This window comes from Pelodiscus sinensis, chromosome 8 (assembly GCF_052426305.1).
Source record: "Pelodiscus sinensis isolate ZL-2025 chromosome 8, ASM5242630v1, whole genome shotgun sequence".
Classification (NCBI taxonomy): Eukaryota; Metazoa; Chordata; order Testudines; family Trionychidae; genus Pelodiscus; species Pelodiscus sinensis.
The window spans coordinates 31,587,803-31,606,877 of NC_143059.1; the positions used below are offsets into that span (position 1 = coordinate 31,587,803).

At 44.0% G+C, this 19,075-nt stretch overlaps 1 protein-coding gene across 3 annotated transcripts; it reads left to right on the top strand.

The window, feature by feature from the left end:
* Positions 1–564: 564 nt before the first annotated feature.
* SAR1A (secretion associated Ras related GTPase 1A) lies at positions 565–18,554 on the top strand. 3 transcript variants are annotated; one of them, XM_075934985.2, is made up of 7 exons: positions 565–695; positions 3,698–3,772; positions 10,329–10,448; positions 11,805–11,870; positions 13,026–13,129; positions 14,692–14,823; positions 15,612–18,554. In XM_075934985.2, exons 2-7 carry the CDS (start codon positions 3,715–3,717, stop codon positions 15,726–15,728), a joined length of 597 nt encoding a protein of 198 aa, XP_075791100.1. In that variant the 5' UTR covers positions 565–695; positions 3,698–3,714; the 3' UTR covers positions 15,729–18,554. The 3 variants fall into 3 exon arrangements, with proteins under 3 accessions (XP_075791100.1, XP_075791101.1, XP_075791102.1); XM_075934986.2 differs by having other exon boundaries at positions 641–784; XM_075934987.2 differs by having other exon boundaries at positions 667–739.
* The last annotated feature ends 521 nt before the right edge of the window (positions 18,555–19,075 follow it).

The following is a 19,075-nucleotide window of genomic DNA, read 5'->3' on the forward strand; positions in this document are numbered from 1 at the left end:
CCACCTGCAGCTGGAGCCTCCTTCCTGCCTCTCTGCTCCAAGCCCAACCCTCCTCCATCTCCACCAGCAGGTTAGTGCACGGGGGAGCCCGGCCTCAAACTATAGGGGGTGGGGGAAGATGCGGTACAAGGAGCAACGGGTGAGTGTTTTCGACCACAGAACCCATCCCTCCGAATGTGCAACCCCTGGAGCAGGTGTCAGAAGAGGGAGCGCGTTGTGAGCGTTCTGGAGCAGGAACCCCGTCCCTGAGCATTCGCAGCCCCTGGACCAGGTAGCGAGTCCTGAGCAGTAGCCCACAATTTCACGTTTGCATGGCAGAAACCCCAACGAGGCGCAAAAAATGGGGGTTTCAGTTTTCTTCGCGGCACCTGGCCCATGTCCCAGGCAGCCCCGGGCTTAGCGACTCAAAGGGCAGCCTGGAGCTCAGCTGCCCCCAGCGGCAGCGCTGACCCACCCGGCTGCCAGGACACCCCTGCGCGCCTGCGCCCTCTGCTGCCGGAGCCGGCCTCTGACGCCCACCCACCAGCCCCGAAGCATCAGGGGAGGGGCTAAAACCTGCGGCCAGCACCGTGACACGTCACCACGTCGTAACCGCACGCAGCGCGCTAGCCAGCGCGGCGGACCCATCCCCGGAAGTAGCCGAGCGAAGAAGTGCTACGTATTTCCGGCGTGTAGCTGGCGGTTGCCGACTCCGAGTAAGTGAGTGGGGACCGACGCCTGTGGAGGGATCGCGGCCCAGGTCGGCCATAGAGGGGCGAGGCGGGTGCTGCTGCTGCGCGGGGAGGTGAGGGGCGGCCAGCTGGCCGGGGCTAGTGGAGGGGGTGCTGGGCCGTGGGCTGGTTCGGTGGGGGAGGGGAGCCGAGTGACACGCAGTCGGTTTGGGTGGGAGCCGCTACGCGGGGGGGAGGGGTGACGCCGGGGCGGGCTGCTCTGCCGTAGGATGGGGGGGGGCGGGGGAAAACAGACCTGCTGTGGGGCTGATGTCCGGCTCCCTTCCACGTACGCTGTCGGGGCCCCCCTCACTTAGCCTGGGCCTGCGGGTCTAGGGCAGCGGGTTTCCGCTCCCGCCGGTGTCCTGGAGCTGTCACGCGGCGGGCGGACCTTCACAGTCAGTCCAGGACATGGGGCCTTTGAATCAGGGACCTGTGCGCGGACGAGTACACGGGCAGGCGCCCCGGGGAGCTTTGCCCCCGTGGCAGGTACTTCACCCCATCTCCATTTAGTGTTTCTTCACGCAGGATTTCTACATCCTCTTCAGGCACCTGTGATTCAGAATTATGTTTGTTGTGTTACATTTAGTTATGTGAGAATTTGCCCCTCCTGCAGTTGCTTTAATTTTTGAGGCACTGTCAGTAAGATGGGCTAACCTTGAGCCACAACATTACTTATGGCAACAGTACTAGGCATGTGAAAGGTAACCAGTAAGCATCTCCCTAAATGGATAATGCTTACTGGTTCCAGGTAACTGGTGGGGGCTGCAGCAGCTCCCTCCCTCCCCTCCCCCCCTCTCCCTCCCTGCCACAGATGGGCTGATCTTGAGTCCGGAGCAGCCTCTCTCTGCAGGGAGCCCAGGCACCTTGCAGTCAAGGACTGCTCTAGCAGAAGCCCCCAATGCAGGGCTGTGAGCCAACAGCCAACTCTAGCATGAGGTTGGGGGCTGGAGCCCAGTGGGCTGAGGGCTGCTCCAGCCAGGTTGGAGCATTCCCCAGCTGGGATTCTGCTTAGTCAGATAACCAGTTAAATATTATGTCAACCTAATGTTTAACCAGTCAACTGATTAACCGGAATTTTACATTCCTAAACAGTACTAGCTGAAACTTCAAAATGCTCCTCCTGTGATTGGCACTTAAAAATCACTGCTGACTTACAAGCCCCACTTTGGACTAAAGACAACCAAATGAAAGTATTATGGATGGGTGGTTAACTTGCAGGTCCCCTTGTGATACTTGATCTTTTCCTAAGGATCGTTTTGCATTGTAGCTTTGGAGAGATAAAACCTAGAGTGGGGATCTGATTTGTGTTTCACTTTCATTCTGAGTGCTACTGAAATGTGAGGGTGAACTTTTTATGTACTTCAGAGTCAACCATACTTTTATAAAGATTGATCTAATGCGGGGATTCTCAGATTGGGTAGCAATCCCATTATGGGGTTGCCAAGGCAGCCATTAGATTTGCTGAGGCCCCAAGTGTGGAGCTGAAGCCCAATCTCAAGGGCTTCAGCTCTGGGTGGTGGGGTTGCAGCACTTGAGCTTCAGCTTCGGTTCCGCCCCGCTCCCCCTCCCACATATGCGCACATCTCTTCCAAGACACCAGGGTTGGGCAGGCTCAGGCCTTGGTTCCCCTCTCCCCCATGGTTATGTAGTACTTTCTGAGGTCAGGAGGAGGTCGCAGTGAGAACCCCTTGTCTAATGGAATTCTGATTTTCCAGATATGTAGAAACTATTTACATTGTGTGACCAAAACGGATCCAATTTATTACTGCACCAAAGAGAGTGTGGTAATGAGCATGATAGCTAAAAGAAGCAGGTACAGACATATAATTCAGGAAGCAGCTAAAAGAGTGAAATAGATAAAAATGAGCAGCTATATGTTAACATAGACATTAGTGGGATATGTCCTGGAATGGCTGTTAGTACATCAACTCCACGGCTGTGTCTAGATTGCCGTGACCTTGCGCAAAAGCAGTCGCTTTTGCGCAAAAACTTGCTGCCTGTGAGTTCTTTCGCAAGTACGTTGACGTTCTCATGTATGAAATCAGTGCTTCTTGCGTGAGAACTCTGATGCTCCTGCTCAGGAAGAAGCCCTCTTGTGCAACTGTTCTTGTGCAAGAGGCCAGTGTAGACAGGCAACATAAATTTCTTGCACAAGAAAGCCCCATGGTTAAAATGGCCATCAGAGCTTTCTTGCGCTAGAGAGCATCTACACTGGCAAGGATGCTCTTGTGCAAAAGCACATGCCAGTGTAGACGCTTTCTTCTGGAAGAGTTTTTGCACAAGAACTCTTTCGCAAAAGAGTTCTTGCGCAAGATCATGCCAATGTAGACGTAGCCCACTGGTACATATAGCTGCAGTTGATAATGCCATCTTTAGAAGAGAGCATGTTGATCTAAAGTGAAAATGTTTGAAAATGTTCAGGGATCTTTAACGTCATCCAAAATAGGAACCATAACCTTCTTTCAACTCCAATAACATTTAGACAACAAATATGAATTCTGCCTTTTGGTGCAGAGGCAAGTATACCATTAACTTGGTTTGGTAAACCTGTGAATAGACCACTCCAATAACCACCTATTTTTTTTATCACAGTCAAATACTGTCAAATCATAGCAAGCATACCCTGATGTAGGTGGCAGTCTACCTTTATGACTGCAACATGGTCTTTCTTTCTATCTTTCTTAACTTGATGATCAACATTTTTCTGAGATAAAGTAACTCAATTAAGTAATGTTGGTGTAATTAGTCATGTGTATCTATCTAAGGGTAAACATGTTGGAGTCGATGAAGTTTTACTTTTTTTGCTGCTATGGTTCTTTAAAATGTTGTGTTAAAATATTTGATTGTTCTTAACATTATTTGTCCAGTCAATTGACCACTTACTTGTGGACCTGTCAACTCCTCTCTCGTACTACAGCCTGAATCTTGCTGGGATATGGCATAAAGTTTTTACTGATAAATGTCTCATGTTTATTTTCTTGCAGGCAACTAATCTTCAACCATGTCTTTCATTTTTGAATGGATTTACAATGGCTTCAGCAGCATGTTGCAATTTTTAGGTAATATTTCAAATGTGTATTCACCAACAAACATAAATTGTTGATTTAACTAAAAAGATTTTAAATTCTGATTAAATCAGTGCAAATGCTAAACCAAAACATAATTATTACTTAAATTAGTTCAATTTATTAACTTACTGACATAAAATATCCCTTTTTAATAAGACTTGCACTCGCTTGAGTGCATCTACATTAAGCCTTTGCACTGCTTTTAATTAGATGAGATTAAAATCTCGTTAAAAAATAAGTTTAAACAGATGCACCTTTTATAGTACAGTTAACTCTCTTCCTGAACTTAATAGTACATTAGATTTTCTCTCCTGTTTTATAATAACAAAAAAATTGGTGAAATATTGGAGTAGTACAATTTATACTTACTTTTTTTTTTAAATTCGACGTGGGCCTAGCTTCTCTTATTACTTAGATTTTTGAAAATGAAACATCCATAAAATGTTCCTTTCCTTTTTCTAGGTGAACCCTGCATGTTCTTCTACTGTGTAGTAATCTGATGCAGTCTATAATGAAGATACTCTCTCCTTCCATGAAACTTTTGAGACATCTAATTTTTTGATTGTCTGCATGGCTATTTGTCTGAGTTTTCTAGACAAAATTGGAGGCACGGAAGTTAGGTTATGCTCATGCAAATGCTTATCAGATAGTCGATAAGCTTGTCAACTAGTCTTCTCCCCTTCCCCCTTGCTGCCATTATCAGAAAGAGGCGGGGATGGGGGGAGAGAGAAGAAGGAGGTACTACAAAGCGGCAGTCCTGCGTGGAGCCTGGCACTACCACTTTGAAATGCCACCATGGAAGCCCGGCGTCAGGCTCCTCCCGGTGCTTCAGAGCAGCAGCACTGGTGGAGCCCGGGATCATCTGGGGACTCCCCAGCTGATCTTGGACTGCAAGAGGCTGGGCTCCAAAGCATTTCAAAGTGGCAGCGCCGCACGCAGTTTGGGATCAGTTGGGGAATCCCCAGCTGATCCGAGGCTCCTTGCAGCACTGCCACGGAAGCCTGTCATCAGGCTCCTCCCGGCATTTCAAAGTGGCAGTGTTGGTGGAGATCCACTGACCCTGGGCTCCACATGGCCTGTTTGCCTTTAAAGTGTAGCAACGGCCCTGTGGCTGTTTCTACACTTCAGAGGTGGAGGCGCCCTATCAACGGGTCATCTAGTCAATGCAGAATGCATAGGTTATTCGATTAGTCAGTTACCTGCAATTTAACATCCCTACTCAGGAAGAGAGTGCATAACTAAGTCTAGTCCTTCTGGTTTACAAGTTAAATATTGAATCATAAAAATATAGGGTGCAAAGCAGAAGTGGGCAAAAGGAACTCTGACAGCTGGATCTGTCTGCCAAGCGAGTTAATCTGGTCCATGGAGGCCCTGCTGCTCCTCTGCCCCCAGGCCAGGTAAGGCCTGGGGTCAGAGGAGGGGAAGGGGGAGGAGAGTGCAGGAAGTTTCCTCTGCCCTGCAAGGAGCTTCTAAGCACCATGGGCTTCTGGCAGGGTGGGAGGTGACCTTGCATGCTCTCCCACCCACAGAACAATCAGGACCTGGGGGCAAGGGGAAGCGTGCAAAGTTTCCTCCACCCTGCAAGGAGAAGACTTCGTGTGCTCCCCCATGCTCTGACTGGCTTGTGGGAGAAAGGGGAATGTACACAGTCTCCTGCCGCCAGGGGCATGGAGTAAGGGGAACTTGTAGGGGGGCAAAGACTTCATGTGCTCCCTCACCCCCAGACCAGTCATGGTCAGTGGATGTGGAAGCAGGGAAGTATTATGGCCCTGCCCCTTCTAGTGTCACCTCCAAATTTCTGAAGTGGGCCCATCCCTGCTTCAAATTATTGCCCATCCCTGCTTCAAAGGAAAAGGTTCATCTGTTCCATCCTCCTGTGCTGAGGCAGGACCAACAATACCTAGACCATCTTTAACAGATATTCGTTTAGTCTAATCTTAAAATCTTCCAATTATAAAAGCTCTGCAATGCCTAACTATCCTTATATTAGATATTAGGAAAATAATCTAATCTACATCTTCCTTGTTGCAGAACTGTAGTTTAATTAACTAATTGACTAGTTGATGTAATTTCTGTTGATTAGTTGATAAGCAGGGGAGCTGCAGCAGAATTAGCTCCCAGCTGCTGGGGCAAACCCCACTGCAGTTCTGCCTTTTAAATGTGTTAAGAGCCAGCAGGCTTTTAATACATTTAAAAAGCAGAGGAACAGCATCTTGGGACTGGGTGTGGGCCCTCTGCCCTCCACAGAGATGGTTCTGGGGGAGAACTGTCTTTTAAGACAGCAAGGGTGGGGGAGAGACTAGTCGAGGGACTAGTCGACTATCTAATAAGTACTTGCTTATCAGATAGTTGACTAGTCGCTTACATACCTATTGCAGACTAAGCTGATTTCCTCTTTTCTTGCCTTCAGCAGACATGGGGAATGAGTGATCACTTTTCCTCTGTATGAAAGCTTTTAATGTGTTTGAAGGCTATCGTTAGATTCACTCCCTTAGTTGCATTTTCTCAAGAATAAATATACTCAGTTTTTAATCTGTTTATAGGTCAGTATTTCAAATTATTTTATCATTTTGCTTGCTCTTCTCTGTCCTATCCTCTCATTTTTGTGGATTTTTCTCCAGTTTGTCCACATCTTTCTCAAAGTGTGGTTCCCCAAACTGGACATAATACTCCATTAAAGGCCTCACCAGTGCCAGTGGACTGGGACAAATATCTTGCTTTTTGTGAGTAAGACATGACACTACTGTTAGTACATGCCCTGTAGTAGCTTTTTTTTTTTTTGCAATTTCATCATTTTAACTCATTCAATTTTTGAGCCATTTAAATGACTAGATCTTCTTGTGCAGTACAACCAACCACTGAGCCAGTTATTACCCATTTTTTGTTTGTGTATTTGATTTGTTCTTCATAAATGTGATATTTTTGTACCTTATTGAATTTCATCTTGTGGATTAGGGTTGTAAAATCCTGTTTAATCAGTTACAGTTAACTGCTTAAAGAGGGGTGGACTGGAGATGTCCTCCACCGCAGCATGCTGCTTCGGCCCGACCAGGCCCACTACGGGCGGGGTTGCATCAGCCGGGCTGGAGTGTCCCTGCTTGTGGCATGCTGGACCAGGCCCGCTGCAGATGGGATCTGCTCCATCTGGGCTGGAGCTGCCCTCCGCTCACAGCAGACTCCGCTAGGCTGGAAGAGTGGAGGGATGAATACTCTTGCAAACTGCCTAATCCTAATAATGGCAACCAGGGTTTTCTGACCACTCCTGTCATTAACAGCCCTAAGCTTCAAAGATGTAGCTGAGTTAGTCTGTAACAGGAAAAACTTAAAAAACAACAAATAGTCTAGTAGCACCTTAAAGACTAACAAAGAATGTAGATGGTATCATGAGCTTTCGTGGGCACAACCCACTTCTTCAGATGACAGGAATATTAGAAGTCCAGATCCAAGAATAAATAAGGGAAGGGTGGGGGAAGGATGAAGGGGAAAAAAGAGACACAGTGAGTAGATAGAGGCTGATAAGAACAATTAGCACCTCTATTGTTAGGTTGGTTAGTTAAGTCATTAGGACCGTGGTCACCAACCCGTCGATCGTGATCGAACGGTTGATCGCGAGGCCTCGACCAGTCGATTGCGAGGCGTTCGGGCAACCCCACCCCCCATTTTCCCCCCACCCCCGAGAAGCCCCACTACCTACCTCTAGTGTACTGCCGGCTTCCCGCGGGGTGGACGGAAGTCCTCTCTGAAGCCCTCTCTGAAGCCCGCGTCACTTCCGGGGGTTCCGGAATCACGCGGACTACTCCCCCTCCCACAGTTCTGTTGCTTGCTGGGGGAGCGGCATTGGCCCTAGAGGAGGAGTGCGGAGGCTTCCCTGCGCTGCTGGTGCCAGAGGGGTGAGTTGGGCGCAAGGGTTTCCCTGTGTCGCAGGAGTCGGCCCTGGGGTTTGGCCGCGCTGTGGGAGGAAAGGGAGTTGGCTGGGCCGGGCTGCGCCATGGAAGGGGGGCTTGACCCGGGGCAGGCGCCCGTGGTGGTTGGCCATGCTGCAGGAGGGGGTTGGCCCCGGGGTTGGCCACGCTGGGGAGGGGAGGGGCCGCGCCGTGGAAGGGGGGTTTGGCCCCGCTGCGGGAGGGTTGGGGGTTGCCACTGGTGCAGGCTCCCGCGGGGGTTTGCCCCGGCCCCGGAATGGGGGGGTTGCCCCCGAGGCAGGCTCCCGAGGGGTTTTTTGGCCCCGCCACAGGAGGCGGGGCTTAGCCCCGGGGCAGGCACACTTGGGTTTCCCTAAGCTGCGGGGGGCCCGGAGGAGGCATGTGCTGGCTTCCCGCAGGGGGGGGAGGGGGGGGAGAGAGAATCCTGGAAGGAGGCAGATGCAGGTGACTCTGCTGCCACTGGCACCCTGTCCCCGCTCCCCAGACTCCACTCCCCTGTCCCCAGCTACAGAACTCTGTCCCCATTCCCATCCCCACTCCACGAACTCTGTCCCCACTGGCACCCTGTCCCCTGCTGCAGAACCCTGTCCTCTGCCCTCCCAGCACCCTGTTCCCTCTCCTCTGGCCCCAGCCGCAGAACTCTGTCCCCACAAAATGTATAATTATAAATGCTTCATTTTAGATTTAAATAGCATGAATAAAAAACAGACCATTTATTTCATAACTATAAACATGTGATTTTAATTTTATACATCGCATAATTTAAAAATAAACTGTTTATCAGAGTGTGTAAGTAAGGGCTGGGGTTAGCAAGTGATGGACAGGAGAATAGAAAAGGGGCGGGGCTTCAAGGAAGGGGCGGGGCTTCAAGGAAGGGGCAGGGTGGTAGATCTTCACCTGTTCTGAGATTTAAAAAGTGATCTTGGGTGTAAAAAGGTTGGAGACCACTGCATTAGGATGTGGAAATTAACAGAGGTAGCCCTGTTAGTCTGATCTTGGTAAAACCAAAAAAAGCAGTCATGAAGCACTTTAAAGACTAAGAAGATGGTTTATTAGGTCATGAGCTTTTGTGGGGCAGACCACTTCTTAGATCATCTGAAGATAGTGTGTGAGTCAGCTGATACCCAGTTCATACCATTTGCATAAGAATTAATCTTGTGAATGAAGTTGAGTTCCAACCCGTCTGTGTATTTGGCTTGTGGAATTGGCCTGAAACAAAATGGTGACTTGGAGATTAACGAGTGTCCAGGCAGATTAAAGTGTTCTCCAACAGGTTTTTGTACTATCTACTCACTGTCTTTCTTTTTCCTCCCCTCCTTTTTTCCTTCCCCTCCCCCTCCCCCCTTATTTATTCTTGGATCTGGACTTCTAATACTCCTGTCATCTGAAGAAGTGGGTTGTGCCCATGAAAGCTCATGATACCATCTATGGCTGTGTCTACATTGCCATCTCTTTCCGGAAAAGGGATGCTAATGAGACACTTCGGAATTGCAAATCCGCGGGGGATTTAAATATCCCCCGCGGCATTTGCATTTACATGGCTGCCGCTTTTTTCCGGCTCGGGGTTTTTGCCAGAGAAAAGCGCCAGTCTAGACGAGATTCTCCAGAAAATAAGCCCTTTCCCGGAAGATCCCTTATTCCTAATTTTCCGGAGAATCTCGTCTAGACTGGCGCTTTTCTCTGGCAAAAACCCCGAGCTGGAAAAAAGCGGCAGCCATGTAAATGCAAATGCCGCGGGGGATATTTAAATCCCCCACGGATTTGCAATTCCGAAGTGTCTCATTAGCATCCCTTTTCCGGAAAGGGATGCCAATGTAGACACAGCCTATATGTCTTGTTAGTCTTTAAGCTGCTAGTAGATTGTTGTTTTTCATTGATGGCCGTGTTTCCCATTTCTTCTCTGGCAGTGGTGGCAATTCTGGATCTGTGCAGATTTTAAAATATTTCATTGCTTTGGTTCCCATTTGGAAGGCTACCTTCTCAAACAAGTCCCAGAAAATTTTTTGAAATGAATGTTTAGGTACTACAGGAAATGACACTTTCCCAGGAAAGATGCACGCTTCGAAATTGATTTTTTTTTTCAAGCTTTGTTCATATTTACACAGTCTAAATAGCATTCTCATTATTTCACTTTGCTTCCTGTTCTGTTCTTCTTCCCTTAGATAAGCTCATTTACAGTTTTACCTCCTTGTGGGTAAAATTGTAATTCCACTCTTTATTTTTTTTTTAACCCATTACGTCTAAGACTTGGTTTCTTCTAATCTGTTTTATAACAGGACCTGGTTACATGTCGGCTTTATGTAGTCTCATTCTCTTCATGTCATCCATAGATGTGAAAGTGGCTTTTAAGAAAAGCTAAAATGTCCTTATAGAAAATGAGTTTTGTTGGGGGAAGCCAGAACTGTTTTAGAAAACACTGTCCAGTGTAGTATTTAACACTTTGCTCTACCCTCTCAAAACCATAGGTTCATTTCCCCGTGTTTTGTTCCCTGTGCTGGGAGTTTGTGGATAGTTTTACACGATTGTTATTGGAAGATGAGGATTATGTGGTACTACTGTATTTAATAGCTATATTAGAGCATGACTGCAAATGTAAACCCATTGAGTTTTCTTTTCATTTCCAGGATTGTACAAGAAATCTGGAAAACTAGTGTTTTTGGGCTTGGACAATGCTGGTAAAACCACTCTTCTGCACATGCTCAAAGATGACAGATTGGGTCAACATGTCCCTACACTACATCCTAGTAAGTTATCCAGTGATTTGATTTAAGTACCTTGTTTACTGCTTTTTCATCTTTAGAAATTGACTTAGATAGTTACAATAGTCTTCAAGGTCAGTTTTGAGTTGTCTTGTTTCTTCAGGTGAAATTAAAGTTAACTTGAGTAAGTCTTGTAATGAAACACCAGTTGATTTACATAAAGTGAATGCAGAATGACTGACTTAGTTAAAACAAGCTTATTTTAAACATAATTGCTTTTCTAGATTAGATATAAAATCCATGTTTAGGGACTAATCAGGATGTACTCTTAGGTAAGGAGTTGCTCTTTTCTATTTTAATGATCCTATGAAATGACTTGAATCCTCTGTAGCTTTGTCTTAATGTAATAGGTGTCTCATACCATTCTGTGTATGGCTGTTGAAATTATTTGAAATTCATAATATGATTATGGGGAGGGCTCGACAAATAGTACAGTCTACTCGCCCGTGGTGAGTAGATTGTAACCCGGAAGAGCCGGGTTTGGGCGATCTGCGCATGCGCAGAACCCCGGACAGCACAATTCGGCGAGCCCTGAGTATGGGAAACCACCAAACACCAGTTTAGCCATACATTCTTCATTAAACCCAGGGTCAACTATTATTTAATACAGTTGCTCTGAACATGTCTAACAGCCTAAAAATAAGCAGTCACTATATCCAAGCAGTTTTTTAAAAGGTATATAAGTACACTGAGCAATATACTTAGAAATAGGCAAGACCTAGAGAAAATAGTCTCATCCTTATGTACTGTAGTATAATAGGGTGGTGCCTGACATAGAACCTAAAAAATTAATTCCTTTTTATATTCTTCAGCAAATAGATGTCATAGCCAATTACCACTTTAGCTAATAACTAGTTTGAGACATTTCACCCTCATTTTTTAATTTTACAAAATACATTTACAGCCTCCTTCTTCCTGAGTCTTTCCTCTTTATCTTTTCCCTTTTATCCTCCTGACCAACAGCTTACATTTCACCTAGGGTTCACACAGGAGACAACACTGGCACATGGGTGGGAAAACCCAGGTTGACTCTTTTAAATGCAGGTTATTTTTGTCGTCTTGAAACCCATTTGCAATCATCCTTATCAATCAGAGACCTTCTTTTTAGGAACTTATTTCGTTAGATACCCTTTGGACTAGAAATCTTCCCTATTTCATTTCTTTTGGCCTTATAACTCATTATTTTCAGGGCCTTCCTTCTATTTGTCAGTCAGGACCTTTCTTTACAACTCCTATGTCCTCAGCCAAATTTAAGCTAACTCTTACGGGACAGTAAAATATGGTGGATGTGATGATGGCTGCAATTCAGCTAACTCAATACTTTCTTCTTTTTTTTTTTAGCATCAGAAGAGTTGACTATTGCCGGAATGACTTTCACAACTTTTGATCTTGGTGGACATGAGCAAGGTAAAAATGGACTTTTTTCAGGCTGGGGGTATTGAAAAGATCAGTCAATATTGCATTTCATATTGACACTAAGACTTATTCAATCAGCAGGCTAAACTTTAGCCATCTTAAGCAAAATATGTTGGAGAGCCCTGATTGTGGTCTCATTTTAACTTTTAAAATTGAGTCATATTCATTTTGATTAACTTAAACTTCATTTACTGTAGCAGTTAAATTTTAGTTCATCTGCTTCTGACAGTTTGTACAAAATCATCCTTTCAGTACACTTCTGCTCTAAATCTCTTACCATAGAAGGCTTACATGTGCATAAAACCACAATGAAGCTTCCTAAAGGTGGTTTGCAAAGAACTCTTTAAATATAGTTGACCTTTCTTTGCTTTTTTAGAACATTAAGGGTTCTACTGAAAGCTTTTTCTGATTCTTTTGCCTTAGAAATATCAGAAATGTCAAATCTAGAGTCCCTTATCTTTTATGGAGCATCTTCTGTGAAACTTATCAGTCTCGTGAGTGCTTACATCTTAATTGAAGGGACTGGAACGTTCTTGTCTCCAAAATGATCATTAGTAATTGAAATCAAATAGACTTCTAGTCCTGTTTATTTTTAAATAACCTGAAAAAAGTCCCTTCCCACTTAGCTTCTCAGCTTTCGCTCTCAATTCTGGGGTTAGTCACCATCTTACTAATTCTCCAGCTCAAGGAAGCCCAGACCTGTTAATATTTGGGGAAAACCTGTCAGACATCTTATACCTCAAAGAAACAAAGGTTGCAAACCCATTTTTTCTTTGCGTATCACTTTAACCCATGGTCTAGTAGTTCTTTAAAGCTAACATGGTATCACGGTGGTGGGCTTGGTATAAGAACCTGAAAAGAACGAATAAATAGCTTTTAAATAGTACAAAAATAAGTCATTCAAGTGGCTGATCAATGAAAAGTTTAAAAAATAATGTTAAACGTCTGCAGAATGGTTTGGTTAATTCTGCTAGCAAAAGAGAGGGTAAGAGGTAGAGCTGGCAATTAGTGCAAGTCATTGCTTCAATATAGTTGTTTATCCGAAGTATTTAAAGTTTAAACAAACCATACTTTTCCTATTTGTGGGCATGAGGTCCTCTCTCATAGCAGAGTTTTCACAGAAGTATGTATTCTTTTCTATTCTAGCTCGCCGGGTTTGGAAGAATTATCTGCCAGCAATTAATGGAATTGTCTTTCTAGTGGATTGTGCTGATCATTCACGTCTCATGGAGTCCAAAGTAGAACTTAATGTATGTTTCTAGTTTGTAGGGTTGTTTCGATGTAGGAGCCATGCAGTTTTATAGATTCAAACTTTCTCCCCCTACTAGTAGGCTGGAGCTTAATATAACACTAATTTCTTGGCCATTTAGAGAAATTTTCCAAGCATTATAATGTTCCTTTAAATGTAAATGGCTTTAGGCAACTCACATTAATCATCCCACTCCCCCCAAAAATTCCAGCATTTTAAATTCCAAACACTATTGTGTTTATATATTAAAAAAATAAAAACCACACCATCAGTTCACTCTGCGTCTCCAGGAGCCTTGACCATATGACTGCTATGTGAAATGGGGGGGGAGGGGAGGGCACAGTGGCTCCATCTCCGCATGCCCCCTGAAGTAGCATCCTCCTGCCTCTGGATTCTGCCTCCAGCCTGCCCAGCCCACGCACCTGCCATGCAGCTTGGTCTGTGGCCCAGGCTTAGGCACACTCTCTCAGGAGCTCAATCCCCGTGTACCACCTCAGCATCTGGCTGCATCTGGGCCCTGCCTGCAGCCTACCCAGCCCACGTGCCTGCTGCTTGGCTTGGTTCTTTGCAGCCCAAGGCTCAGGTGTGCTCTCGCATGCCTGCTGTGAGCTGGGCAGATCTTGCACCCCAGCCACTTCCCCAGCTCTCCAGAGCAGCTACTCTGCACTTCTGGCTTCCTGGACTCACCATGGAGGAAAGCTGCCCCAAAACACCTGTGTGCAAAGGCTGGATGGGGGCAGGCTGTGGTTCTTGCTGCGGTGGCCAGGGCTGTTCTGCGCATCTGGGTGGTGCTCTTGGCAGGGCGGTTGGGGGAGCGCAGTTTGACAAATTTGTGGGAGGGTGCAGGGTGTGTATAGGGAGGGAGGAGGATAAGGTGTATGTGGGGATGGGTATGCAGTAAGGGGGATGGTGGGTGAGGGAGCTATAGGAATGGAAGCAGGGGGATGGTCAATGTGAGGTTGGGGTGGGATAAGGGAAGAATGGATATGTAGAAATGAATGAAGAAAGTAGGGGTAGGGATAGGAGCGTGGGGTGGGAAGTGGTGTTAGGGAGGATGGTTAGTGCAGGAATGGAGGCAGGAGGATCAAGTTGAAGTACAAGTTGCACAATGGAGGAGAAACTGAGGGAAAGGCGGGGCTGCCTATCCCCAGAGACGGGGGTTGAAGAGCATAGCAAGCAGGAGATACCGCCCCCTAGTTTTTTTAATGGAGAATTATCTATTGTACAGTCAGTCACAGGAGCAACATATACTGCTACTGCATATACCAACACAAGTTTTAAAAACTGGCTGAAAGTGTTACATGCTCTTGTGGGCTTACTGTCTATTAAAAAATCTTCAGATAATTTTCAATAGCGAGTGTATTTTACACAACAGCCGTCTTCAGGAAACCATTGTGGTGAGATTTGTACTCAGTTCTCAGGAACCTTTTCCTCTTCAAAGTGCCATAATATTAAAATATTTTAAATTGTTGCCAGTTCTGATTTGAAGCAAAGAAATAAAAGGTTATTACAGATAATGAGTTTTTGTATTGCATCGTATGAACACTTGTGAATTGCTTGTAGGCACTAATGACAGATGAAACAATATCCAATGTGCCAATCCTTATCTTGGGTAACAAAATTGACAGACCAGAGGCCATCAGTGAGGAGAAACTGAGGGAGATTTTTGGGCTTTATGGACAGACTACAGGAAAGGTAAGAAGAAAAATTTGAGCCTTTGACCATTCATAAGGGAACTGAGATCTTTTTTTAAGAAATAATGTAAGGTGTTACCAAGAGTGTACACCGGGGAATTTTTTACCAAGGCATTCTGTCCAAACATCATTTGAAAAATATTAAAAATATTGGAGTATAAATATTTCTGAAAGAGAATGCAATAGTTTGTCAATTTGGAAGCTTTTTGTACTGCTCACCTAAGTTCTGCTCCTGTCTTAGGCATCCTTGTGTTTTTACTTTGTTAGAAATGAGTGCATTTTCTTATAAAGCAGCATTAAATAGATGATTAAACACAATTATGAAGGAAAAAGTGGAAAAATGCAAGAATACACTTTTGGTACTCTAGAACTTCCACATTCTATGCATCTTGTATTTCAATTTTAAAATTCATTAAGTTGTATGACTGCTATATCAAAATAGTTGCCCAGATGTTCTCTTAAAACAGATTTCAGGTTATGTACTTCCATGATCCTATTGCTCAAATGTCTGTCTGAGTCTCTTGACTCTCTCTAGTCTGGCTGTTAGGTCTGTAGGAGCAACTATTGAGATACCGTTATGGACAACTAACTTTAAAAGGCTGTATAGAATAATACTAAAAAGGTCTCTGAAACTGGTAAGTGAAACTTCAGAAGGAAAACCTTGTTAGTCCAGTATTTGATTCCTAGATTACCATTTAATAAGGGTGAAGAAACTGTACCTCCTTGCACCTACATACTCAGTGCTTATTCTTGTGTTTCTGACTTCTTCCTATTTTGTTGATTTCCCAGGGAAATGTGCCACTGAAGGACCTGAATACACGTCCCATGGAAGTGTTCATGTGCAGCGTGTTGAAGAGACAAGGCTATGGTGAAGGCTTTCGTTGGCTATCGCAGTACATTGACTGATGTTTGGACAGACATAGTTTTACTCCTTTGGACTGATCCTGTTCACAGCTTCCTTATGGACTTTTCTATTAGAATGTGGAAGGCTCTCCTGCCACATATTGGCATTGACCAAGAGACTCCTGGTTTTCAACTATCCTCTTGCACAGTGGTGACACAACTCTTTTCCACATGACTGGGAGATAACACAATTCTGCACACTGGTGCAAGTTGTCCCTTTTTGTTGCCATTGTTGCCCACAGAATCCATGGCTTTCAGCTACAATGGGGCTGATGTGATCTGGAATCCAAAAGTCTGCGCACTGCACTGTAACAGCTGAAAAAGAGAATACGTCTCACCACTGTGGCTAATTGACTTAAAGAAAGCAATTATATTTTTTAAAAGAAAGTGTTAATGTAAGCATTGTCCCTTCTAACTTTTTGGTTAAACATTTATCTTGTTTGGTCTGGAGTCTATTAGGGTTTTTTAAAATCTATTTAATGGTATTTAGATATTTTCCACCTTATTGAACCCCAAGTATCATGATATCAAGTCCTAAATAAACACAGATTTGGGCTTAATTGGTGTATAGGATGGTTGTGTTGTGTCACATTAGGTGATCATGAAGAGGGTGCTGTTGGGACAAACTTGTGCAATGAAACTTCTTTAATTTACAGGGATTTTAGTTGGAAAAAGGACAGAGACAAGCACATATGTTCTGTTGATGCCTCATGCTTAGGTATTTGAATGCAGTTTCCAGCCTCACCTTAGTGAAGGGGTGATGCTATGGAAGGGATTGTAGCTGTTTTGTTCAGTTTCCCATCAGCAGTCTTTCTGCTGTGGTGGATTAGATTTATTGGGTTCTCACTCTAGAATGTAGAAAGTTCTTTGTTGCAGGGTTCCACTGTATTATAACAGTAAAAAATCATGATGTTATTTTGTTACTGTAGCATGAGTGTTCCTTTGCATATAAGGTTGTTCATGTAGACTACACCAGTTTCTTTTTATACTTAACAGACATTGTCTGAAGTTTCATTTCTGTCTAAAACTCCTCCTTTTCAGTTAAATAAAATAAAGACATATCTTCCTCCACAAGAGGTGGTGATATTTAGTTTAAACTTATTCATGCTTTCATAATTGGCAAGTATCCATCATTGGGGAAAGTGAAGAATATTGATTGTTACACTATACAACGTAAAGCCCTGATAATAGCTTGTGTGAACTTGCCTGCCACCTCTCACATCCAATAGTTAATGGAAAAATTATATATAAATGAGAAGTAAAACAAATCTTAACTCTTAAATCCTGTTTATTCTTGTGCCATTGACATTCGGATAATCTCCACACTAAACAGAATTATACTCCTGTAAAGTGAAGACTAGACTCAGCTCTAATTCCCTAGACCAACATCTGTTGCTCCTACTGAGGAAAAGAGGAACTTTAGGGATAAATGATTGAAATAGTACTCAATTTTTCTTTTTGCCAGCTGATTCTATTCCCACAAGTGGTAGTGGTAAACATTAAGAAACAGTGTATACTAACGTTGGGTTTGTCATTTTGAGCCAGTTTCATCAAGCATTCACTGGTTTGTCGGAAGCCATATATTTTTCTAGGGTAAGTGTTAGAATATTCTATGTAAGTGTCATTGTGGCATGTGAGACACCATATGTTGGGTATGAATTTAGTTTTGCAACCAGAAAAGGCTAACTGTGCTGTAAAAAATGGTACATATGTTCTTCTCATCTGGCATAGAAACATATAGCCCTTACTTATTTCACTAAATGAGTGTTAGGTTCTAAGTTGAGCTGAGCTTTCTTTAGGAAAAGCTTCAAGGACTGGCAGGTTTGCTGAAGATGAAGGGAATTGAGAGAAGGCTGACCCTTCCTGGGGTGTAAAGCATCTGTCTGTCTGCCTTTAGAATATAGGATAATTAACATGCTAATTTGCTGTGATGTGTCCTCCATTGGGCTGTACATCAGTCATGGTCACAGAAATAAGGCCTGCTTATCACTTCAAACTTGTTAAAAGGGTTTGAATGACGTGTCTTCCATTCTTGTTCAGATATTAACATCAAGGTTAGAGTGTTCATTAACTTGGTGAGATGGCATTGTCATGAACCTGGCCATCACTAACAGTGATTCCACTAACCAGCTTAATATTGCTGATTTTGTTTCTTAGTCAAAAACACTACAGTGTTACAATTAGAATATAGGGAAGTGTTCTCAAAGTGGACCACAGGCTCACTCAGAGAGCTGCTAACAGATCACTCCAGTTTGTTTACTTACCAGCTCTGCAGCCATTTGCAACCAAGGGAAGTTGCGAGGCTCTGTGGCTGCAGAGCCAGCAGTTAAACTGGAGTGGCCTGTTAGCTTTCTTAGAGTGGGCCTGTGGCCCACTTTGAGAAACACTGATCTAGGGCTAATTTTATACTTGGCTCATGAATAAGAATGGTTGGTTTTGGACTAGCTTCTGTTGATCAATACAAGACTGGCAATTCTGATTATCTGTAACTGTGTACTAGAGCATTTAGAAATATTTAGGTAGTATCTTAACATAGCACAGCCTTCTGTGAAAGTGGTGTCCCCACCACTGGAGAAAGAGGGAACAGTAAGTAACACTCATCTGTTCTGTGCACCTGTAGATACATCTTGTTCCCTGAAAAGTTTTATACATAAATAAATTTCAGAAATTAGGGAACAGATAGTGTTAGTGTATCTAGATAACTCTTCAGTCTGTTTTAGTAAGTGTTTGCTTTCTTATTCCTGGAAGAGTGAAATCATGCATATTTTTGCAAAGGAAGTTCATCTGTATCCAGAGCATTTTAATAAAGTTTTTTTAATTAAAAGTCCAGATTGAATGAGTGGGTTCTGGCATTCTTTATATAAATGGTGAGGAAAACTGCATGTAGGATTATAAAACTGGATGTGGGAATGTGGAGAACAAGCTCCATAAGTGAGATTGAAAAACTGATGACTTTGATAAGCAGATGTGAAAACTGGTACGGAATGTGCGTGAGGTTCTTGCAGTCCAAAGTGAGACTATCATGCATGCAAAATATCTAGACTCAAATTATTAAAGGATGTCCGATGTAAATATTTTACAGAATGCAAATATCGGTGCTTGCATTTTAACTCAAGACAAATTGGCTAATAGCTCAAACCTGGCTGAGTGATGCTATTGGGAGGTCAATTATGTTTTTTGTGAAGATCTTTTAGAAGATGCATTCTGTGCTGCAAGGATGCTTCAAGTGTGACTGTAGTTTGAAAAGGCATATAGATAAGTAAGAGACAAAGGGACCTCTAAAAGATGAAAAAATAGGGAAGAGGGTGAGTTAGGAAAAATGTAGGCCAGTGAAGAGATTCAAAGGTACA